This window comes from Myotis nattereri, assembly GCF_964212035.1.
Source record: "Myotis nattereri genome assembly, chromosome: 3".
Classification (NCBI taxonomy): Eukaryota; Metazoa; Chordata; class Mammalia; order Chiroptera; family Vespertilionidae; genus Myotis; species Myotis nattereri.
In genome coordinates this window covers 207,934,674-207,960,097 of record NC_138077.1, presented here as the reverse complement: position 1 = coordinate 207,960,097, position 25,424 = coordinate 207,934,674, and the positions used below count along the sequence as shown (strand labels likewise).

The following is a 25,424-nucleotide window of genomic DNA, read 5'->3' as shown; positions in this document are numbered from 1 at the left end:
GTTGTTTTTTAATCTCAGAGGCTTGCAGCATAGTGCCCGCAAAGGCTTTGGGCTAAGAGATGCTACATGGCAAGCACCGAACACCCAGTTTAGCTTTTGAAGGAGATGTATTGGCCCTTTGTGGTCCTTCCCTGATCGGTCTGGTGGCTTTTCCACGCAGTCGGCAGGGCCTTCCAGCAGCCAGCTGGCCGACTAGGTCTTAGTGAGTGCACAGCTATGAGCACCATCCCCCGTAGTCCCTGGGAAGGCTCCGAAGGGCCCTCGCCCACCAGGCCCAGCACCAGGAGAAGGCGGGGCCAAATTTTGTGAGGGTGTAGCTTCCACTGCATAAAAATCAGGTTCCTTTCGTAAAAGGAGGAGGGCTGTTCTCTATTTAACCTTCACTCATTCATTCGACAAGCACGCCCACGGAGTGCCACTCTGCCAGGGGCCATGGCAGCCCAGGAAATGGGAGAGTGAGCAAAAACAGCACCGTTCCCGCTTCCTGGGGGCTGGGCATCTAGACCAGGCTTTCTCCACATCAGTGCTACCGGTATTTGGGGCCAGGTAATTCTTTTTCTTTTTTTTTCTTTTAAAATATTTGTTATTGATTTTAGACAGGAAGGAAGAGGGAGAGAGAGATAGAAACATCAATGATGAAAGAGAATCATTGATTGGCTGCCTCCTGCACACCCCCCACTGAGGACCGAGCCTGCAACCAAGGCATGTGCCCTGACCGGGAGTTGAACTCCTGGTTCATAGGTCAATGCTCAACCACTGAGCCACACCAGCCTGGCAGGCCAGGTGATCCTTTGTCGTGGGCCGCCCTATGTGCTGTGGGGTGTGTAGTAGCATCCCTGCCCTCTACCCACTGATGCCAGTAGCATCCGCCACCCCCAGGCTTAACAACCAACAGTGTGCCCAGACATGGCTAAATGTCTGGAGGAGGGGGAACAAGGGTGGGCAGAATCACCCCGGGTTGCGAACCGCTGGTCTAGATGGAAGACAGTGACCAGAGAACAAGACAAACGACGTATCGTTTCAAAGGGAGTTGCGCTCCGAAGGGTGGGGACACAGTTACCGGAAAGCAGTTGGCAAAGGAATCAGACTAGACGGTCGGGGACTAAAATCAAAATCAACTCTGCCGAGTTATTCTTTGGCAACACACAGCGCTTCAGCTTGCGGATGCAGACATCCATCATGGGACGCCACGAGTTTTTAACTCTTTTTTTTTTTATTTCAGTCTCAAAATAGCTTTGCCAGCCTGGCCACCGAGAAGCCGGGGAAGATGGACGTGTCCGAGGCTTTGGATCTCAGTGAAAAGCTGGTACGTACAGCCAGCCAGCCTCCTGTCGGACCCCGGGTGCCCTGCAGTCCGTGTGAACCGCGGGGTAGTGTAAACACCCGCCCTGCGTGCACAGCTGGCGGGTACAATGGCTCCGCAAGGCCCGCCCACGGCCCCAGCGGAATGTTTATAACTGTTGTCACCTTCCCCCAGTTCTCAAAAAGGCAGGCTGTAAATGCATGTGGAGAAAATGAAAATCGCCCTAAACGCCCTAATTGCACTCATTTCCAAAACGTGGGTCTGCTCCCTGCGATTGCCAACAAGGGGTGAAGGAGAACTAGGCGTCTGCCGCCTCAGCGCGGCCGGCAGCGGCCCCGGCCAGGCCCCTTACCCGCGCCGCCTTCCTCGCACGCAGTACCTGGACATGAGCAGGACGCTGGGGAGCCTGATGAACATCAAGGACATGGCAGGTCACGTGTCCATGAGACACCTCTCCCCCAAAGAGAGGGAGCGAGTCAACCAGCTGCGGCAAAGGGACCTCGGCCTGGTGTTCGATAAGATCACCCAGCTTAAGAGCCGGCTGGAGAGGAAGGAGGAGCTTCTGAGAGGATACGAGCAGGACGTTGACCAGCTCAGGTACCCCGGGTCCCCGCGGAGGCCCAGGCCCCCAGGCCCCCGGCTCAGCCTCAGGGCGGGGCACCGACCTGGGTGTGGAACAACTAAAATCTGTGGGGCTCTGAGCGGGCAGGACGATGGAGGACTAGAGCCTGGAAGTGGCAAGTCTCTCGGTGACACAGCGGCCACCGGAGTGCGCAGGGCTCTCCGCTCTCTGCTCTCAATGAGTGAGCTGCACCTGCTGTGACCAAGTCTCACCCTCCAGCCTTTGTGGACTTGCCACAGCTCCATCACATTGTCAGGGGCCGCAGGTCTCCCCCGCCCCGGGAAATTGGGAGGGGCCGCTAACACACCCTCTGCCCCCTCACGCTTCACTGACTCAGCCGATTCGCTATTTATCCCGCTCTCTACTCCCGCAAGGCTTTGTCATTCCCTCCTGCGTGTAATGAACACACTAGGACAGCGGGGTCTGGGAGTATTTGGAGATGCCCCCGGGTCGGGGACATTGACGGTGGCTGAGAAGGATGAGGGGAAAAGAGGCTTTGTCTCTCCCGTCCGCTCAGGCAGAGCCAAGTGTCCATTCAGATGTACCAGTCACAGGTGGCGAAGCTGGAGGACGACATCTACAAGGGGGCCGAGGAGAAGGCGCTGCTGAAGGAGGCCCTGGAGCGCACGGAGCAGCAGCTGCGCCAGGAGAAGAGGGTCAACCGGGCCAGGAGGCAGCAGCAGGTGAGAGGCCCCGCCCCGCTGGGAGCTGCAGCTCCGAGGCTGCCCCGCCGCCCCGGACAGAGGAAGGTGGCAGAATAGCGTTAGCCTCAGACCCGAGATCTGCCACTCACTGTGTGATCTCGGGCCAGTTTCTTTTCTTTTTTTAAATATATTTTATTGATTTTTTTACAGAGAGGGATAGAGAGTTAGAAACACCATCAGCTGCTTCCTGCACACCCACTACTGGGGATGTGCCCGCCACCAAGGTACAGGCCCTTGACCGGAATCGAACCTGGGGCCCTTCAGTCCGCAGGCCGATGCTCTATCCTCTGAGCCAAACCGGTCAGGGCTCGGGCCAGTTTCTTAACTTCCCTCAAGTGCATATGTGTGTGTGTTTTCATAGTGGCGGTTATTTGCGTTTTTATTGTTCTGCCACATCCTGGGGATAAATAGATGATTAAACTCTCTGAGAACAGAGATTTGGTTTCACGGTTCTGATTGCCCAGAACATAGGAGACACCCAGTATTTGGTGGATGGATGGATGGATGGATGGATGGATGGATGGAGAGGTGGATGGATGGATGGATGGATGGAAGGATGGATGGATGGATGGATGGATGGATGGATGGATGGATGGATGGATGGATGAATGGATGGATAGATGGATGGAGAGGTGGATGGATGGATGGATGGATGGATGGATGGATGGATGGAGACGTGGATGGACGATGGGTAGACAGGTGGATGGATGGATGGATGGATGGATGGATGGATGGATGGATGGAGAGGTGGATGGATGGATGGATGGATGGATGGATGGATAGATGGAGAGGTGGATGGATGGATGGATGGAAGGATGGATGGATGGATGGATGGATGGATGGATGGATGGATGGAGAGGTGGATGGATGGATGGATGGATGGATGGATGGATGGATGGATGGAGAGGTGGATGGATGGATGGATGGATGGAAGGATGGATGGATGGATGGATGGATGGATGGATGGATGGATGGAAGGATGGATGGATGGATGGATGGATGGATGGATGGATAGATGGATGGAGAGGTGGATGGATGGATGGATGGATGGATGGATGGATGGAGACGTGGATGGACGATGGGTAGACAGGTGGATGGATGGATGGATGGATGGATGGATGGAGAGGTGGATGGATGGATGGATGGATGGATGGATGGATGGATGGAGAGGTGGATGGATGGATGGAAGGATGGATGGATGGATGGATGGATGGATGGATGAATGGATGGATAGATGGATGGAGAGGTGGATGGATGGATGGATGGATGGATGGATGGATGGATGGAGACGTGGATGGACGATGGGTAGACAGGTGGATGGATGGATGGATGGATGGATGGATGGATGGAAGGATAGATGGATGGATGGATGGATGGAAGGATAGATGGATGATGGATGGGTGGATGGATGGATGGAGAGGTGGATAGATGATGGATTGGCAGGTGGATGGGGATGGATGGATGGATGGATGGATGGATGGATGATGGATGGACAGGTGGATGGGGATGGATGGATGTCCTTGAAGAGCGTGTCCTTTAGTGCTGAGCAGACAGGTAAAGAGCTGACTTAGATGAGATACCTGCAGAAGCCTGTCCTCCGTCCTGCACACCTTCCAGACTGCAGGCTCCCTGGCTGCAGCCCCAGAAATGAAAGCGGCTTTGAGGGAGCACCAGATGTGGCATCCGCCGCTCTGAGTTAAATTAAACATCGCAGCCTGCCGTCTGCATGTGTTACAGGGCTGCCTCAGCACAGGACAGCTTCCTTTCACACCGAGTACCAGGGGGAGCCGGACCGCGGGAGAGGCGGGCCTCGGGGAGAGGAGAGCCGGGCCGCGGGGAGAGCCGGGCTGCGGGGAGAACCGGGCTGCGGGGAGAGCTGGGCCGCGGGGAGAGGAGAGCCGGGCCGCGGGGAGAGGAGAGCCGGGCCGCAGGAGAGGCGGGCCGCGGGGAGAGCCGGGCCTGGCAGAGCTCTGGCTCTGCCTTTGATGTGCCCTCTGGAGAGGTGCCCTCCTGGGGGTGTCCCTCCCCCCAGGGTTTGGCAGGCTCCGTCCTAAAGCACCAGACCACAGAATGGGACAGCAAAGGGCCCAAAAAAAGGCCATTGTCATGTGCTGGCTAAAAATGTAAGAAAACCCGAGGATTTACATAATCAAGCTTCACATGCATTATTCATGAGCTGCCTCTTCATACACAATGCAGGCACTGGACATCCTTCCGTGGAGAGGGTCTGAGTTGGCCAAGCTGAACCTGTGACGGGGACCCCAGAAGAGCTAGAGCTGGGAACTTTCAGATGTATGGAATTCACAACTTAGGGGCAGATTTGTATGAACCGGAGCCATAAGCATGGCAACGCTGTTGGCATTATCTAGCGAGCGCTTACCAAGTGGCAGGCACCTGCTCCACACGACACATGCTTGCTCTGTCCCATCAGCCCTTCGAGGAATGCTGGCGAGGGCAGCCCATCGGAGAGGGGGGACACGGAGGCTGGCAGAGGGTAATGTCGCCTGGCTGCCCAGCGCAGAAGCAGGATCCCCACAGGCACCGCTGCCCTCCCCAGCCCGGGCTCACTTCTCCACGCCCATTCCTCGCCATGCCCCTCGGCAGGGCATCCCCCGCCCCCTCGCCCTCCACTCACCCCTACCCTGGTTTTCGTACTCGGGCTTGGGTTTGCACTTGAGGTTGGCTATTGATGTGTTGTCAGAAATACCTGTTTGTCAGGGAAAAAATGGTAACTTTTTAAAGTTTTGCAGGATTCTGAAGGGAACTTATATTCATCTGTCTCTCATCAGTTCCTTCCAAGGAGTATATACTCATTTTTTAAAAGAGAAGTTAAAGGGAAATAGAATTCCTTTTTGTTTTTTAAGTTTTACACCTAATATCTGTGTTTCCACAAAGAGCCTTATTTTTTTTTTTTCAGTCTCCAGCATACGGTTTCACCCGTTCACAGAAACGGCGTGGGTGGAGCCTTGGGGAATGAAATTACTCACCTGGAGCTTCAGAAGCCCCCTCCCTCTCCACCCAGAAAATTTAGTTGTAGTTTTAATGTTTGAACATCTCTTCGCCAAACGGAACTTTCCAGAATCAAAAGGCATGCTTCCATACTAATTAATACCTGTGGCTGTGGAAACGAGGCTTGATATAAAACGCGGAGAAACCCTCAGTGCTGGGCATCCCCAGAGAACCCTGTGGTCACCGCCTCCAGGTGCCTCTGGAGGGTCCTGGGTCCGCAGCTCCGTCCACGTGACAGACAGGCAGGGACCGTGGCCCAGGCTGTGCTGAGTCCAGTCCACTCCCCACGTCACTAGAGCAGACGGCAGTGCCTGTCAGAGTTCACGCAGGAGGACTTCAGAGTCTAACAAACAGGGTTCAAGCCCCACCTCCGCCCCAGGGACCCTGAGTCAGGGGCTGAACCTCTGTATCTCAGGGTCCTCAGCAAAAACCACCAAAAATGGTAGCGATGGGATCTGTTCCCGGGGCACAGGGAGGTACAATGATACGATGCCCGCAGTGCCTGGCACACAGCAAGCTCGGTTACCACCAGGGAGAGAAAGGCAACTAAGTCCTGGTTTCCAGGGAGCGTCCTGCCCGCTGTCGGGCCAGCAGACCCACAGCCACTTTCCGTTCCCTGTGCTCCCAGAGCCCGCGGCTCCTTTGTCGCCTCTTTCTACTTGGTGAACACAGCGAGGGCTCCAGCCCAGAAAAGGCCCAGATGCTTTTTGTGAAGAGGCTAAGGCTGGGACTTTCAATAGGAAATGTGTCAACGCACAGAAGTGGCCGTTTGAGAAGCAAGCAAGCCCTTCCTTAGCCCTCTCTCAGGGCCCCAAGTGGGAGAAAGGCTGAAGTGCACTGGCTGCTTCTGGCTGGGGAAGCAGGCCCCGCTCGCCTGCCAGTCAAATTTCCAGCCAATGGAACCCCGGCCAAGGGGCGTGGCCACAGCGTTGCCAGGTGGTCTCAGGTACCACCTCTCCTCTGCTTTATTAGCTCAGATCCCTCATCTTTAAGATGAGAATAAAAATGGCACCGATCACATAGCATTCAATCCCATGAGAACATGTATACAAAACCCTTAGGACCACTCAACAGATGCTCTTATACCATCATCATTATCATCACTGTTCTTTCAACTCACTATTTTCCCAGATTTTCTTGGGCCCAGGTATCCTCAAGACCCTGGTTCCCTCAGCACCACTTGTGTGTGTGTGACCACGGAGTAGAAATTGGCAGATGTCGTGTAGGATGTGAATGGGATGGGTCAGGGGGTGGGAGGTGGTACCCTCTGGCCCACACAAGGATGAAAAAATAAAAACGTAGTTAGGATGGCCCAGGATAGGGACAGAAGGTGGCTGAAGAAAAAGACCCTCCCCCGCACCCTACCCACCCCCCACCCCCATTTTTGCCCACCAACTCGAATCCTCACGTCTCCCAGAAGCCTCAGAGGTGTGTCCCAGAGCGGGACAGGCCAGGACACACTAAACACGGTCTTGCTCACTGATGATTTCCCTCAGGAACATTCAGAGGACCACGAACAGAGAAATGCAAAAGAATCAGCATCTTGCAACTGTGTCTTCAAAGAGAAAGAAAGGCAGGTATGGAGAGGGTTTCTGACCTAGCCACCAGACGCAAAGAGTGGGAGCTTATGGAGCGTCAGTGCCAGGGTGTGCTGCCTGGGGAACAGCCACACACCTCCCTCCCTCCCCTTCCCCAGCCAGCCCCTGCCCCCTCCCCCCTTGCCCCTTTCCTGCCCCTCCCCTGCCTGCAATCTGAACAAATGACCTAAGAGACAAGCCTCTAACCCAGTACCCGGAGGCGAGAGAGGGCAGAGGGGAAGTCCAAGTGTAGTTGTGGCTGATGGGGCAGCCATCCTAGGGTCACATGAGCTGGGGACTTGGAGACAGATCGTAAAAGAAGAAGAGAGGAGTGGGGAGCCCCAGGAACCCCTGCCCCAAGAATGAAACAAGTGGGTAAAAGAAAGGAAAAAGTGGGTACAAAATGGAGCCAGGAATGAGGGTGAAGGTGCCAATTGTAGCCACCTCCTCCCTACCACAGGGAGCCTCGCTTGACTTCCTGTGGGCTCTCCGCTGCCGCTGGGAAGTGGAGAACCCAGCGTGGTCCAGACTCACGGTGTCCATGAGACAGGAAGGATGTGATGCTCAGAAGTGTTCTCAGAACAAAGGCGATGCCGGCTCTTCCCTGGCGAGGACACTGTGATATAATGAACAGCATCCCTAAGAATAGCAATGCGAGGTTGGCTGGGCCACGTCTGAGAATAGCTTTTGAGGCAGACTGATGTCATCACACATCCCAGTGAGTCCAGGGAAAGCGGGTGTGCGGGGGCCAGGCTCTGCCCTTCAGCGCTCAGCTGTCCACTGATGGGACCTAATCCAGAAAGATATTTTGGAGCAATGTTCAAAACTGGGTTTCCCCGGAGCCCATGGGTGCCATGGAAGAGAATGACTCAATATACACACGCACGCACACACCTCACTTCCACTAGAAAAGCTCTCCATTGCCTGTTTTATATGCCAAGTTCTTCCAGGGATTTTGCTTGGGTAAAGGGTTCTCCTACAAAAAAATAAATGAAGGAAGGGAGGGAGGGAGGAGGGAAGGAGGGAGGGAGGGAGGGAGGGAGGAAGGAAGGAAGGAAGGAAGGAAGGAAGGAAGGAAGGAAGGAAGGAAGGAAAGTTGTTGGTTTAAAAGCACTGTTTTATAATACCTGGGGATTTGGATGTGACTGTCTTCTGAGCGTAGGTCCTCTCAACTCAGTTTGTGATCAATACTGAGCAGCTGCAGGCTCAAGGCCTTCTCCACAGAAGAGGCCGGAGGGCACCTGCTGGTTAAACACGGGCCTAATCCTGCAGAGACCCGCGCTCTGGGACAAGTTAGCACCGTCCATGGGGCGGGAAGAGACTTAGAGCCGCCGTGCCCGTCCCAAAGGCCGGCCTCCTTTCTCCGTGAGTTTTGCGAGTGCCCAGTAGGGTTGCCAGAATTAAAAGGGGACAAAACAAAACAGGATGCCCAGTTAAACCTGAATTTCAGATACACGACACACAGTTATTTAGTGTATGTCTGTCTCAAACCTTGCACGGGACCTACATCCACTAAAACATGCTTTGGCTTCATTCTGAGATTCAGACTGCACTGGGCATCCTGTGTTTCACCTGGCAACCCGCGTGCAAGGATTTACTGAGCCCCTGGTAGGCGCCCGGGGCAGGCTCTGAAGCGGATGCTGCGAGGCGGCAGCCGCAGACGTTCTCATTTGACTCATGGGAGTTTTATTTTTTTTAAGTAACATTTCAAAATACGGCACCTTCACGGAATACTCTGGATTCTTGGCTTGTCTGGGAGCGGCGGGAGATGGGGTGACGCTCGGCCCACAGTCCCACAGCCGCCATCTCCCAGGCCCCTTAGAAAGGGGCTGGGCTTGGGGCGTTGCTGGCAGCCCCACCCGCTCGCCTCACTTCTGTTACTTCCCTGGCCCTCAGGGCTCTGAGAACAGCCCCTTCCCCAAGCCCCTGCACGCCCACCTCCCGAGTGCCACCTGTGAGGGAGGCCCCAGCTCGCGTTCTCACAGGGGCTGCTGGCTCTTCAGTGAACTGTCCCTGAGATGTGGGGTCTTGGGGAGACCAGCGTCAGCAACGGTAACCAAACCCCAGGGTGAGCTCCAGATTGGCTGTCCCCGCAGAGACTGGCTGCTGTGGCTGTCATCGCGCTTGGGGCCTGGGATTCCTGGGGGGAACCCACCGTAGGACCACTTCTACAGCCTCACCCACCGGCCTGGAGGCCCTGCTTCCAGCTGAAGCAATTTTCCTCCAAGAGGGATACAGGCTCCCCCAGGGCCTCGGTGGACCAGCCTCCTCCCCTCAGGTTCCCCTGGAGTGGGGAACAGAGACCCCTAAGGGGCTCTGCAGGACAGTGTGGCATCGCCGGCCCCAAAGCCAAGTCCGCTTGCACAGACCCCACTGTCCCCCGCCCCCGTCCCTAGGAAGGCCCAGCATTCCATCCAGATGGGTAGCATCTGAAGGGTGAGAAAAATCCATTTTTCTTCGATGCAAAAGTCAAAGAAGAACGTAGGCTAAATGTCGTCCCTATTCTTTCTGTGTTAAAGAGACGGGTGTTTGTAGAGACGGTGAAGAACAAGATGCAGAACTCCGGTTTGCAGGTGAGCCAGAAGCAGAAGCGAGGATGCAGTAGGAGGGAGCAGGAAACCCCGTAGTCAGTGGTCCCACGTCTGTTATGTGTGTGAGCATTTAGTATCTGCCAGGCACAGAGCTGAGCATCGTCGCCTTTAATCTTCACAGCAACCCAATGCGGTGGATATCATTATCGCCAGTTATCAGGTGAGGTGGCTAAGGCCCAGAGACTTTAAGTAACTTGTCCAGAGCCACACAGCTCAGTAAGAGAGCTGGAACTCAATGCAGGTCCCTCACCCAGGTGAGCACAGCGTGCCTTCCTCGAGATAGAAAACGTCCAGGTGATAACGTTTCGGCTGGCATTTCTCTTGAATTCCCAGGAAGCAGCCTCTAGAATACTCTTTCCTTAAGAGCTGAGAAGCAAGACTATGAAATCCTAAACCTGCTGAAACATTGCCGTTCACAGTTCAGGCCCGGAACTGGAACTGACCCAACCCACACTCGCACTTTGCAGAGAATAGAAGCAGCTCTCAGGAAGCTCAAGAGCAGACACATTTTCCCTGGGAAGGAGAGAGGAGATATATTTGAGTTTGATAAAAGGCCACAGTCATTCTGAGACAACAAAATTCTCATTGGAAAAAAACAAGGTGATCCTAGGTCAGGGACATTTTGGGAAATAGAAGTCTCTTCTCAACCAACCCCCGCGGTCTGAGACTAGAGGGTGGGTACTCCCCAGAGCAGGATGTTCGGAGGGCAAAGCGCATCCCGAGGGCCCCCCTAGATCCGAGCCCTTTGCCACCCTGCAAAGTGGGAACGAGTGGGAGCCTTGTCACTTACTCATCTGCACATATGGCCGAGCCGGAGCAGGCAGACACCGCCCTGCAGCTAGGCTTTGTCTGAGGACCAACTGGGGGTGTGAGATGACAGAGGAGATGCTGGGGTGGGCCCGATATCTTGGATGTTGTAGGAAGATGTACATCCCTGAGAGGTGAAGCCTCCTGGAATTTCAGACCGCCTCTGGACTTAACAGAATGTGGGTCGGTGATGCAGAGGATGTGAGTAGGTGATGCGGTGGATGTGAGTAGGTGATGCAGTGGATGTGAGTAGGTGATGCAGTGGATGTGAGTAGGTGATGCGGTGGATGTGAGTAGGTGATGTGAGTAGATGAGGCTGTGGATGTGAGTAGGTGATGCGGTGGATGTGAGTAGGTGATGTGAGTAGGTGATGCGATGGATGTGAGTAGGTGATGCGGTGGGTGTGAGTAGGTGATGCAGTGGATGTGAGTAGGTGATGCGGTGGATGTGAGTAGGTGATGTGAGTAGATGAGGCTGTGGATGTGAGTAGGTGATGCGGTGGATGTGAGTAGGTGATGTGAGTAGGTGATGCGGTGGATGTGAGTAGGTGATGTGAGTAGGTGATGCGGTGGATGTGAGTAGGTGATGTGAGTAGATGAGGCGGTGGATGTGAGTAGGTGAGGCGGTGGATGTGAGTAGATGATGCAGAGGATGTGAGTAGGTGATGCGGGGGATGTGAGTAGGTGATGCGGGGGATGTGAGTAGGTGATGTGGGGATGTGAGTAGGTGATGTAGAAGATGTGAGTAGGTGATGCAGATGGATGTGAGTAGGTGATGCGGGGGATGTGAGTAGGTGATGCGGGGGATGTGAGTGGGTGATGCAGACGATGTGAGTAGGTGATGTGGGGATGTGAGTAGGTGATGTGAGTAGGTGATGTGAGTAGATGATGCAGAGGATGTGAGTAGGTGAGGCGGGGGATGTGAGTAGGTGATGTGAGTAGGTGATGTGGGGATGTGAGTAGGTGATGCGGGGGATGTGAGTAGGTGATGTGAGTAGGTGATGTGGGGATGTGAGTAGGTGATGTGGGGATGTGAGTAGGTGATGTGGGGATGTGAGTAGGTGATGTGAGTAGATGATGCAGAGGATGTGAGTAGGTGATGTGGGGATGTGAGTAGGTGATGTGAGTAGATGATGCAGAGGATGTGAGTAGGTGATGCGAGGGATGGCGGGGCTTCCACTGAGAGCACAGACCGAGCTCCCCGGCCCTCCAGCCCTCTCATAGAGCTGTGTCTAGAACCTGCTCTGCACAGAAGGGTTTCCTCCAGGTTCCTTGCACAGTGTGGCTTGGGGTGTCCTTCCTCCAAGTGTGCCCTGAGCCCTGTGGGCCTGGAGCCATCGTGGCCCCTTGAGAAAGGACGCGTGGGATCGGATCCCTCAGCCCTGCCACTCACAAAGGAGTCTCCGCCATAGCGAGCTTCAGAACTGGCAGCTGCTTCCTCTCCAAGGTCCTGGGAGGGTTGTGTTCTGTCCTCCAAACGCCATTCCTTGGTTTGATGTGATACTCATCGCAGCTAACCATCTTTTACAATTACTTGTCAGTTGTATGCTAATGAGGAAACTCTCCTCCTGAACAAACGTGTATTGAATATCCAGTCTAGGCCACATGCTGTGCCAGGCACTGGGGCTGGAAAAGTAAACAAAAGGATACTCCCCGGCCCCCATTCAGTCAGCAATATTCACCCAGAGCCTCGGATGGGCAGGGACTGTCCAGGTGCTGGGTTTCAATCACGAATTCTCAGTGGGGGCAGAATCACCCCCGAGAGGGCAAAATTCCTCTTGGGAAATGTCTAAAGCACAGATGTACAGACAGTGCTATCTGTAATGTTAACATGGGTGTGGGAGCAACTAAGGAAAAATGGCTAATGTGATGAAAAAAATGCCCACCTGGGTGTCGCTATTTCAGTGACCGGCTTCTAGCCGCGCCGTTTCAGTCTGAGGATGAGCCAGGTGCTTCCAGACATCCCAGCGGAATGCCTGGTGGTCACCTGTGTCCCCGGTTCAGGGAAGACCCTGCCACGTCTTCCCTGCCCTTCCTGCCCTCATCTGCATTTTCACATTTCTCATTCCCCATCTCTTCCTCTTCCCAGGCGCCCATCCCGGCTGCCTTCTGCTGCCCCCCTCCCCTTGTCACTCAGAAAAGTGGACCAAACCCCCAAACTCCTGGCAGACCTCGGAGCAGGGGACCCTGGACTGGGGACGCTTGACTTGTAACAAACTCCCTGGCTCTAATTCCGACAGCCAGCCCCACGCCGGGTCAGGGCACTGGCTTTGGGGAACCATCCCCAGAAAGCACTTTTATTGAAAATCAAATGAAAGAGGATGTGAAGGGAAGGTGGTTTCCAGAGGAAAGTTCTCAACATCTGCTGTCTGTTTTCCTTTTCTCCGGCACGCAGACCAAGGAGCTTTGTGGGCTGGTGCAGACGTTAGCGCTTCTCACTCCGAGATGATATTGAGCACAGTCCACAGCACAGCACACCCAGGGCCCTGCCAGCCACAGCCCAGGCCTCTGGGAGGGACGCTCAGACCGGTCTGAACGTGAAAAGAGCTCAAGGGGTGGCCCAACGGCCCCTTCCATTGAGACCTACCTAGAACGCCTCTCGGCCGCCGAGGAAGACAGGGCGGGTATTCTGGTCCCTGATTGACAGATGAGGAAACCGAGGGTCCCGTAGTAAGTGGCAAAACTGAAATTCAACCACCCAGAGCCCTCTTCCCTCAGGGGTATTGTGTCCTCACTGTAGAGTCAAAGCCTGCAGGGAGTAGGGCTGGAATTTGAAACCAGTTGTACAGCTTGCAGGTTGCAATCTGCCTACAGTAGGTGCAGGACACAGAGAGAATCTTAGGCTGCAATGAATACAGCCCTATTCAGACATAAGGAATGGGCTTTGATAAGGATACCAGGAGCTTTTATAAGGATAAACATGGAAGAGCTGAGCCCTAGCTGGTTTGGGTCAGTGGATAGAGCATCAGCCTGCGGACTGAAGGGTCTGGGGTTCAATTCCATGACCGGGTTGCAGACTCCATCCCCAGTGGGGGGCATGCAGGAGGCAGCCAATCAATGATTCTCTTTCATCATTGATGTTTCTATCTCTCTCTCCCTCTCCCTTTCTGTCTGAAATCAATTTTTGTAAATGTTAAAAAAAACAAAACTAAAAAAAACGAAGAGCTGAAAGGGAGTCTGGCCTCGTGTCTCTTATACACACACACACACACACACACACACACACACACATATCTCTGCTCTGCATTGTCTTTCCGTATCTCTGCAATCTCTCTTCAATCATGTGATAGGAAGGGATGACCTCGAGGTCCCCCAGTTCAAAGGCCCAGCCCAGGGAGCGAGTAACCTCTCAGAGCCCATTAACCCCAAATCCTGGGAGTGGTCACCTTAAAAGCCCAGCCTGTGCCAAGGGTCCAATCAACCATGACCAGGGCCAGAGCCACACCATGGCTTCCGGGAGTCGGGCAGCGCTCGGAAAAGGGCTAATTAGACCCTCCAATCTCCTGTGTTGTCCCTCCTGTGACATCAGAGACCTAAGACACATGCTGTTCGGTGAAAGCTTTTCGGAGAAAGATACTCCATCACAGTGAATGTGTTCATCCTAAGATGCTCCTAGTTTGAGAAACATGAATGTTGACAGGGAGAATGTCACCTGTACACCTGGAAGGGTGGACACCACAAGCCTTCCGAATGCTCACCTCGGCGGTGCGATAATGGCGGATCATTTTAGCTTCCTTTGCTCACATCTATGTGTATATATACTGTATTTTTTTAAGGAAAGATTTATTTTGAGTAAAAAAAAACAACAAAAAACATTTGAGTGGAATGTTTGGGGATCTCACTGCACTTATAGATTTAACGCATTTATGTCTCTTGTTGGTTCAAGGCTGGAGCCAGAAAAGCCACCCCAAAGACAGACCAAGAAAGAGAGACGCTGAAGAGAGAGTTCCCCAGCAAATCCAGCCAGAGTCTGCAGGTCTCGAAGCCTGGCGGAAGGAACTAGAAATGCCATCAGCTGGCCTTGCAAGATCCTCTGTGAGTCGGTGTGACTCTGCTGGGTCAAAATACTGAGATGCTTTTGCAGGATGTTAAAGCATGCTCCCCTCGTGTGTTGCTTCCGAGACTGGTATTTTACACAGTGCTGTATTTTGTTCTGTTTTTTTCTTTCTTTCTTTTTTTTTCTTCCTTTTCGTTTTTCTATTTTTTTCTGCACAATACTGTATTTTGGAATGTGTGAGGTGAGGCGTTCTTTATTAAAAATAATAATGTATACATACGTAGGCATGTGAAGAATATAAGTTCAAAACCCAGACATATGAGTCTAGTTCAGTGATGGCGAACCTATGACACGCGTGTCAGAGGTGACACGCGAGCTCATTTTTTTAGTTGATTTTTCTTTGTTAAATGGCATTTAAATATATAAAATAAATATCAAAAGTATAAGTCTTTGTTTTACTATGGTTGCAAGTATCAAAAAATTTCTATATGTGACACGGCACCAGAGTTAAGTTAGGGTTTTTCAAAATGCTGACACGCCGAGCTCAAAAGGGTCGCCATCACTGGGCTAGTAGATACAATTATCTGGTTCCACGTTTGAGTCGTGACGCACCCAAATGTCACACCACCAAGGAGCTCCAAGAAGCTCACAGTTAAGAAAACCCAAGACGGATACCAGGGCCACGGACTAGAATGGTAACCGCAGGGCTGCTGTGAGTTTATTATAATAAATTCAGAACGCCAATCAGTTTTGTCGCTGCCATTATAGTGACTAACATTGATATGGCACTCGGCAGTTCTCAAAACGCTTCTCATCTAATCCTCCCCCGAGCCCAGGGAGGTAAATACTGTCGCATTATGTTCCCCATTTGACAACTGAGGAAGCTGAGGCCCAGAGAGGTTAGGTGGCCTGTCTGAAATCACACAGCTAGTGAGTTTAAGAGTTGGGTCTGGAATCCAGGTTTCTAGTTCCATTTCATACTACCCATCCTGCTGCACCAAGGTGGCCCCGTAATTCAGGACAGACCAAGTACCCAGTCACCAAAGAGCGCACACTGGCCAGGTGGACCACACCCCTTTTTCATGGTGTGTGGAGAGAACCCCATTTTTCTTGCTCTGCTCTCTACTTCTCCCATGTTCTGCTCCCTCTCCAGCCAGCCATCCTCTTACCGCCTCTCTCTATGGCCAGGACCACCAAACAAAATGGGAGGAAGAGCCAGAAGTTAGGAATATCATTTATTTTTTATTTTTCAAAAGCCATAATAAAAATAATTTGATATTTCAAAACCAAATGCATGCTTTATACTGATTAAAACTAGAAGGAAATAGATTTTCTTGGTGTGATATTCCACCGAAGGTCCACCTAACCCAGGGTTAGGTTCTAACGCAGGGGTGGGCAAACTTTTTGACTCGAGGGCCACAATGGGTTCTTAAACTGGACCAGAGGGCCGGAACAAAAGCATGGATGGAGTGTTTGTGTGAACTAATATAAATTCAAAGTAAACATCTACACTAATAAAAGAGAAACATGGTAATTGGCGTACGACCGCTACCCTTCCCATTGGCTAATCACGGTGATATGCAAATTAACTGCCAACTAAGATGGCAGTTAACCGCCAACAAAGATGGCGGCTAATTTGCATACTGCAGGCAGGATGGTACAGCGCCATCAGACAGCGGGTTGGGGGCGTGAGTGCCGGCGTCGCCCGGGACCCAATCCCGCCGGCAGACCCGGACGCGGGCCAGCGGGGCAGCTGCGGCGTCCGCCCACACTCACGCCCCCAACCCGGACCCGATCCCGCCAGCAGACCCCCCCCTCCTACCCCCCCCCCCCCCGAGTGCACAAATTTTTGTGCACCGGGCCTCTAGTCATTACATAAAAGGGTACGGTCTTTTTTTTCAATAGTTTTATTCATTTCAAATGTGCTGGATCCGGCCCGCGGGCCATAGTTTGCCCACAGCTGTTCTAACGTCAGTGAGAAAGGTAGGCATTACCTGATCTTAACAACACTCTTGAAATTTCTGGAACTTTTTTAAAACTTATTATTTATACTGTACCATATCCCAGAAGTCCAAATCAGCAAGTTTTTCTCTAGCATCTGAAGAGACCACTTGGGTGGGCAGTAGTTCAAGCATCTGGCTCATGTTTGGGAGCCAATTGTATTAGGAAAAAAATGCTTGTTGGTTGAATATTTGAATTTGCATAAGTTAAATGTAATGCCTATATGACTCCATATATTTTAGGTCTTTCTAAGGATGTGTTCAGTTTTATCCTATGAACATTATAACTCATTATGGCAATTTCTTTTCTCCCTCTCCCTCCCCCTGCACCCCCCCTCTATCCCCACCAAACTAGGTAACTTGTTAGGTGTCTCCCCAGCCACACACCCCTTTCTCTGATAATGCACCCACCCTGACCCCAAAAAGGCTTGCCCTGCCTAATACTGCTCTCTTGGCCACAGCTGGTTGGTCAAGCCAGACCAATCAGGTTTCTCTTCTAATTCAAGCTGGGCCAATCAGCACCTCTGTTTTTAGTGTTTGGAAGGGGGCTCTGGGATGTCACACAAGTTATTAGTGGTCCTGGAGCTGAGAATCTGATGCAGTCCCAGGGCTGGGATGACCACTTCCTACCTTGTATTTGGAGGAACAAAGCCAGCCTTCAGAGAGAGAGAAGGCTGGGGTGGATATGCAATGGCAGAGACAAGAAACCAAGACCCCAGAGAGACAATGTAGCAGATACTACCAGTCCCTTAGTTATCGCCTCCCTCTGCTGCATAAGCTGAAGGCTGGTCCCCTTCATTTCCCAGCCTCCCTTGCAGCTAGAGTTGGCCATGTTGTTCACTTCTGACCAATGACATGTAAGTGAAGGCCCCTGGGGAGGATTTCTCTTTGGCAATAAAAGGCACATCTTTGCTAGGAGAAAGGTTTTTGCCCTTTTTCCCTTTTCCTTGTCTCCTCTTTGTCTCCTGGAGCTCAGACTTGGAGCCGGAGCAGCCATTTGGGGATCACGAGGCAGCAAGCAAGAGGCTAAAGCCAGCCTCCAACGACAACGGAATGGAAAGATGAGAAGGGCCTGGGGCCGCATCCCTGTGCTCTGCGCCATGCCTGAACTGCCTACCTCTGTACTTCCTGTTGTGGAAGACAATAAATTTCTTCCTGTTTAAGCCACTGTAGTCGGGTGTACTTGTGGGACAAACCATTCAAAACGTAGTGAGTGAAAATAAAACGATTTATTATCTCTCATGATTCCATGCACCAAGGTGGGCACTTGTACTATGCTGAGCTGGCTTGGCCGGGACTGGTTTAGAAGGGCCGCATTTACATGCCTGGTCACTGGCAGGCAAGTTGGGTTAGGTCAGTGGTTAAATCACCTCAATCTGGAGTGATTTTTGCCCCCCAGGGGATATCTGGCAATTTCTGGACACAATTTTTGGTCTTACAATTTGGGAGGGGTGCTGAACATCCTACAGTGCCCAGTGTTCCCCACAACAAGGACAGATTTGACCCAAAATTAGCAGTAGCGAGAATGAGAAACCACTGTCTAGAGAGGTTACATCTGGGACAGTTTATCTCTGCTTGGGGTGGTCTCTCGTGATGCAGCTGGCTAGACCAGGCCCTTTCTTCCTTTCTTTCTTAATTATATTTTTACTGATTTCAGAGAGGAAGGGAGAAGGAGAGAGAGATAGAAACATCAGTGATGAGAGAGCATTATTGATCAGTTGCCTCCTGCATGCCCCTCCCTCCCTGGGGATCGAGCCCGAAACCTGGGCATGTGCTCTAACCGGGAATCAAACCCATGACCTCCTGGTTCATAGGTCAATGCTCAACCACTGAGCCACACCGGCCGGGCTAGACCAGGCTCTTTCATGTGTGGTGGCACAGGTTCCCAAGAGCAGCAGGAGAGATCAAGCCCCAAAGCATAAGCACTTACCTGCCTTGTGTTTGTTCCTATCCCATCAGACAAAGCAAGTCACGTGGCCAGAGTCCGTTTGGGAGGGGCTCCGGATTTTCACAATCTACCCACGTCCAGTGTTCTGTTATTTGAAACTGACTGCAGTCCAACTGATACCAATGGAGAAAGTTGCCTTGATTCCTGATAACTTTCTGGTTCCTAATCTTTTTTCTTCAGAAAGCCAGTTCCAATGCCTGCCCCGGGGTCCCACTAGGACTCAAGATTTGTATCACTCAAGATTCTTTGATGGCAAACAACAGAAACCTCCTGTGGCTAACTTAAGCAGAAAGGGAGTTTAGTGAAAGGAAATGAGGATCTCTGGCCAGTGTGGCACGGTTGGTTGAGCGTCCTCACGTGCACCGAAAGGTTACTGGTTCAATTCCTGGTCAGGGCACATGCTCAGATTTCGGGCTGGATCCCTAGTAGGAGGTGTGCAGGAGGCAGCTGATAGGTGTTTTGCTCTCACATGGATGTTTCTCTCTCTCTCTCTCTCTCTCTCTCTCTCTCTCTCTCTCCCCCCCCTTCCTCTCTCTCTAAAAAACTCAATTAAAATATTTTTTTAAAGAAAACACAATATTTTAAAGGAAAAAAAAACAAAGGAAAGGAGGAAAGTTAGAGGATCAAAGGGCAAGCAAATCTGAGGAGTCAGGACCGTCGGGAACTGGCTTTCCCTCCCTTTCTGCTTCAGCTGGTTTGAATTTCTGTTAGTTGCTACCAAAATGACCTTTACTGAGACACTCTGCTCCACAGCCCGCTCTGGGAAGCTACCAGAAACCTTTCCCCTGGGGTTGTATCTCGGTCCAGCAAGGGACCCGCAGCCCCTAAACCCTTCCAATCTCCTGATCCCCCAGGAAGCTAAGACAAACAACTTCCACCCTCGCCAGTGGCAGCCCATTTGGATTCCTGGATTCGTGACTTTGCAGATAAGGTGCCCTTCCCTAGAGACTTGGCAGAGCGCGGAAGCCTGCTGCTGTGGAAACCAGGCATGAGGCGTCTGCAGCAAAAAGCAGCTTCCAGATCGCATTCCAAAGTGCGCTCCTGGTAAGTGGCGTGGTTTCCACGTTGTGGGGGGTCTTAGGGATGAAAGCAACGCCCTAATGATGAGAGGAAACCCAAACCTGCCCAGGCTAATGGGTTCCTCTGTTCCGCAGAGGCCTCCAAAGCAGGAGTCAGGTCACCGGGGAGGGGAAACTATTTCGGCTTATCAGCTTGGCCTCCTTTCCATCAAGATGTGCCGCTTGCATCCGTCTGCTCAGTGTCCCAAGTTATTTTGGGCCAATTCATGACCTTATGTGCCTGCTTTTATTTTGAAGCGTTTTTTTTTTTTTCTTGGCCTACCTGTTCCCGGGAATCCACCACCATGTCCGGTCCCGCAGTGGGAATTCTCAGCAGCCTCCGTGCCTTGAGTGTCCCCTCGGCTTCATATTGCTTTCATCCTAAGACCCTAAGATATTGGAGGTGGAACGCTTTATCTTCTGACTAATTGTGGTCTTACCATCGCAGAAGCCAGAGGTGCTCTTGGACTGATAAATCACGTTTGTGGTTAAACCACCAGCCTTCATTCATTCAGGCAACAAATACTGGGTACCTACTATGCACCAGGTACTCATGGGTACTGTGCTAGACCTTGGGGCCTTGACCTTTGCTCCCCTTTCTTTTCCTGTTCTGATCTACTGCTCTCCTGAAGAGGGGATCATTCATTTACTGGGTATGTTGCATGGGAGAGCCCGCCTGTGGCGTTCACATCCTGCTTTTCGGCTTTCTATGGGACCACTGCTGGGTATTCTGTAGCGAGAGCTGCATGCAGCAGTGACCCTTTTCCGGAAGTTTCTCTCTGCCTTTCAAGAGTGGACATTCAGTAGCTAATAATAGCAAACCTCTTTTTCTTTTTAAATATATTTTTACTAGAGGCCCGGTGCATGAAATTCGTGCATGGGAGGGGGTCCCTCAGCCCACCTGCACCCTTGCGCAATCCGGGACCCCTTGGGGGATGTCCAACTGCCAGTTTAGGCCCAATCCTGCAGGAACATCCCTCTCAAAATCTGGGACCACTGGCCCCTAACCGCTCACCTGCCTGCCTGATCACCCCTAACCGCCTCTGCCTCAGCCCCCCGCCACCTCGGCTTCATCCAGAAGGACATCTGGAATGACATCCGGAAGGTCATTTGGTTGTCCAGTCTAATTAGCATATTATGCTTTTATTATTATATTGATTTCAGAGAGGAAGGGAGAGAGAGATAGAAACATCAATGATGAAAGAGAATCATTGATCAGCTGCCTCCTGCATGCCCCACACTGGGGATGGAGCCCACAACCAGACATGTGCCCTGACTGGGAATCAAACCGTGATCTTCTGGTTCATAGGTCAACGCTCAACCACTGAGCCACACCAGTCGGGCAATAGCAAACCTTTTCCAGTGCCCTAGGCAAGCCATCAGACACTTGCTAAGCACAGTCCAGACTTGGGTGGCACTCACTATGGTTTTACCTATGAAAACGATGAGTAGGAAGTAACCGGCCCAAGACCAAAAGCGTCAGAAGCCAGACTTCGTACCCTTAACTGCTCCACTCTCTCTCTTTCTTCAGTGAAGTCCAGGACCCAGCTGGTTATCTACTACTCCATGAGGACAGGTCAGCAACTTTTCCTGTAAAGGGCCAGGCAGTAAAAGCCCTTTTCCTGTAAAGGGCCCTTTCGCTTTGAGGACCAGAGAGTCTCTGTCATCACTGCTCAACTCTGCCATTGCGATATGATACCCAAATAAGTGAGCATGACTGTGTTCCAATAAAACTTTATTTATAAACATAGGCAGTGGGCCAGATATGCCAGCCCTGCATTAAACTCTCACCCAGACTAGATTATTAATGTCTGCCCAGCTAGAGCCTGCTGCATGGCCACCTGGGAGGCAGGTTATCAGCATCTCCACCACTGAGAGCATTTTGAGATTTTACATAAATGTTTTCATTTAATCCGCTCAAGTATTCCAGGAGGATATAATTATTGCCATTCTATAAACAATGAAAAGTCACCCACTGGGATTTTCAAACTCCTAACCACGACCCCACCTTGCCTTTCACCACACCTATGCCTGGACAACTGGGAATTTGGCTGGTGAGTCTGAAAACGCCTGCTTTCCACTGGACCCAGCATGAAAGAGCTGAGTCTTCACCACACACATCCTTCCTCTAGGCCAGAGGTCGCCAATCGGTGGTCTGCAGACCACTGGTGGTCCGTGAGGTCCAAAAGGTTGGCGACTGCTGCTCTAGGCCCGTGGTCGGCAAACTGCGGCTCGCGAGCCACGTGCGGCTCTTTGGCCCCTTGAGTGTGGCTCTTCCACAAAATACCACGTGCGGGCGCACACGTACAGTGGGATTAAAACTTCATGGCCCATGTGCAGAAGTCGGTATTTTGTGGAAGAGCCGGTATTTTGTGGAAGAACCACACTCAAGGGGCCAAAGAGCCGCATGTGGCTCGCGAGCCGCGGTTTGCCGAGCCGCAGTTTGCCGACCACTGTTCCAGGCTACCTGGTTCACTAGCCCCTGCTGAGAGTCACCTGCTTTCCCTAGGTAAGACCTCAGCCTAGGCTCGGGGCTCTCTCCCTCTCATCCGCCTTCGCCCATCTCTGCATGGTGCCAATTTTACAATTTCCCTGTCGGGTGCCCCTGCAGCGGCCACATGCGGTGTTTATCTGCACCTCCATTTACTCCTTCCACCCTGTCTGCTGAGCAGAGAGCTCCAGATGACCTCTGGGCCACCCTGATGCCCAAGGACCAGCAGGTCACCGGCCTCGATCTGATGCCGCTGACACTGTCCTCAGGGGAGCAGGGGACGGACACCTGAGAGGTTTGTTTTTGCGGCGCTCCTGTTATCTTTTGTGTTGAGTCATGTGGGTGCATAGAGGTGTCACTTTAGCAGCTTCTCTTTCTTGGCAGTGACCTTGAGACCTAAAAATGGGCCACTGGATGCTCTGGAGGGGACACTGAGGAAGCACCCAGTCTGACCCCAGCCCCTAGACAGAGCAGACCATCTTGCATTCATTCATGCTTATTGATTTTAGAGAGAGGGGAAGGAGGAGAGAGAAAGAGAGAAACAACGATGTGAAAGAGAACATCAGTTGGTTGCCTTCCATATATGCCCCAACCAAGGATCAAACCCACAACCTAGGTATGTGTCCTGACTGGGAATTGAACCCACAACCTATCAGTATACGGGACTGACACTCTAACCGACTGAGCCACCGGGTCAGGGCAGTGTCAGGTATTTCATTAGCAGCTTCATTGAGGGTGCAATACGTGCTGAGTGCCAGCCACAGGCCGGACCCTCGCCCAGCTCCCCAGCATGGGGTCCAACAAATCTCACTCTTCCAACTGCCAAGTCCTGCTCCTCCCCCACTCCTGCCCACGACCAGAATTCCAGGACCAGAGCCTGTCTGTGCCCAAACAGCGAATAAATATGGCTTGATTGCCTGGGTGTGGACGTGCACTGCTTTCACGGTGTAATATAACGATCATAATCGGCTACGCATATCATTGCCACTTCGGGAAGGGGTCCCCAGGGCACCTCGGGTGCAGCTCTGCTGGGTTTTAAGCCACAAAGTGCACGCGCGCACATACACACACACACACACACACACACACACACAGACCCTTTGAGAGTTTAAAACAGGCTAAAACTCAGGCTGTTCAACTTGGACAGTGAACTGCCTGGGGTTTAACAGAAGCAGAAAACAGCTTTCCCCAGCCTGCCCAGCTGAGCAGATGCAACTAATTTGAAAGGGAAATCTCAGTTTTCAGGTAGAGTCTTCCCTTCCCAGATAGCCACAAAAACGGAGCTCGATAGATAGATGCTTGGTTTCTAATGACCTGCCAATGGGGCGACTGCAGCTGTCCCCAGCACTCTTTCCCCCACCCCCACCCCGCTCGGCGGGTCCCTCAGCGCGAGCCTGACAGCGCCTTCCCCGTGGCACCCTTCCCTGACAGCGCCTTCCCCGTGGCACCCTTCCCTGACAGCGCCTTCCCCGTGGCACCCTTCCCTGACAGCGCCTTCCCCGTGGCACCCTTCCCACGGCTCCCAGACTCGGCAGGAGCTGAGAGAGCCTCTGAGACCCACCAGGCTGTGACCCATTCCCTGTCATCTCTCCTCCAATTGCTCCAGATGCAGACTTGGACTGTCCCTAAATCTTGACCTCTGTGCGTCTTCTCACTCCCTCAAGGGTTTCCTGTTGACCACAGAGTGCCTTCGACGATTAATTAATAAGCCGGTATTTACAAAGTGCTGAGTGTGTACTGCACTTTGAGCCAACTTCATCTCGGCGGCCTCCCTAATCCCTTCTTGTTTCCAGCATCTCAGGGTGGAGGGACCACCCAGTTCTGATGCGGCAGATTGGAGTGAATATCTCTTTGTCTATATATATATATATATATATATATATATATATATATATATATATACACATATATATATATTTAATTTTTTTATTGATTTAAGAGCTAAAGGGAGAGGGGGAGAGAGATAAAAACATCAATGATGAGAGAATCATTGATCAGCTGCCTCCTGCACGCCCCCTACTGGGGATTGAGCCTGAAACCTGGGCATGTGCCCTTGACCGGAATCGAACCTGGGACCCTTCAGTTCACAGGCTGACGCTCTATCCACTGAGCCAAACCAGCTAGGATTCTCCCCCTTCTTTTTCAAAGTGCTGTTGTGTTTTTTAATGCGACGTTACCCCTCCCCAAAAGACAGTTACACAAGTGGATGTGGGAGGAAGAAGAGAAACAAGCCGATGATGACTAAGCCAGCCAAGCCGCCTCGCTGCTGGGATGCCGTCAGCGTTGGCTCTCGCCGGCCCCGCCTCTGTAACAATCCTTTGCGGAGGGTGTGATTTTTCCTGAAGATCATTCTTTCCACATGACCAAATGCTGTAACGCGCAACCAGTCCAGATCATTTCTCTCTGCCCAAATCCCTGCTTGGGGCACACGCCAGGGTCATTCACAAGTGGTTTCCCTAATGAAGAGGCCACCAAGGGTTCCTGGGAGTTTCACAACCTAATCAGTGCTCAGCAGTTATCCCTGCTTTTCCTTTCTTCACCGTTTCTTTAATTTCTAAAGTGATTTCAATGAAGTTCGATAGCCTCAGAATGTTCACATAAAATGTAGCCCTCCAGCCGCCCACCCTGGCCAGAGTGGCTCAGTGGTCAGCGTCGGCCTGCTCACCCAAGGGTCTCTGGTTGGATTCCCGGTCCCGGGTATGTACCTGGGTTGTAGGTTCATCCTACCCAGGGTCGGGGTACGTGCAGGACACAACTAAGCAATGGGTCTTTCTTACACTGATGTGTCTCTCCTCTCTCTGTCTCCCACCTCTCCCCTCCCTTCCACTCTCTCTCAAAATCAGTGGTAAAAAATATCCTCACTCCTTGGGTGAGGATTTAATTAATTGATTGATTGATTGATCGATTGAGCGATTGATTCAAATAAAATGCAGCCCCTAACATGCCTCTCTGGCTTTAGAGCAGATCAACCGTTGTCTTTTATAGGCAGAGCCCAGCCCACGGCCTGCAAATGGGGCCGAGCACTGGCAGCGTGAGCTCTCATCCTGCAGCCACAGAGCCGCAGAGCTCGCGAACCCAGACAACCTGTGCAGAAATCAATCCCAGGTGTTCCACGGGCTCGCCCTCCCAGGCAGCTCTTCCTGAGCTCTGCCTGCGTATAATGTATAACGTATAACGGCAAGTCCTGCGCGTACCACTCCCCCGCTACCAGATGGAATAGGTCATGGTCGGAATTCCCCAACCTGTGCATCAGGGAGCCGCCTGCTGCCCCAGAGTGGTGTCCACACAAGCCAAATGGGTAATTGATCGGGGTGTTTA

At 52.2% G+C, this 25,424-nt stretch overlaps 1 protein-coding gene across 1 annotated transcript in view; it reads left to right on the top strand.

Moving 5' to 3' along the window:
* Positions 1-17,770, top strand: part of FHAD1 (forkhead associated phosphopeptide binding domain 1) — a 93,576-nt gene extending 75,806 nt beyond the window's left edge. The window contains exons 28-32 of the mRNA XM_081087264.1: positions 1,223-1,306; positions 1,680-1,900; positions 2,443-2,608; positions 14,499-14,647; positions 16,965-17,770. Coding sequence (XP_080943390.1) covers positions 1,223-1,306; positions 1,680-1,900; positions 2,443-2,608; positions 14,499-14,615 — 588 coding nt within the window. The 3' untranslated portion in view covers positions 14,616-14,647; positions 16,965-17,770. The remainder of the gene's footprint in view (positions 1-1,222; positions 1,307-1,679; positions 1,901-2,442; positions 2,609-14,498; positions 14,648-16,964) is intronic.
* The last annotated feature ends 7,654 nt before the right edge of the window (positions 17,771-25,424 follow it).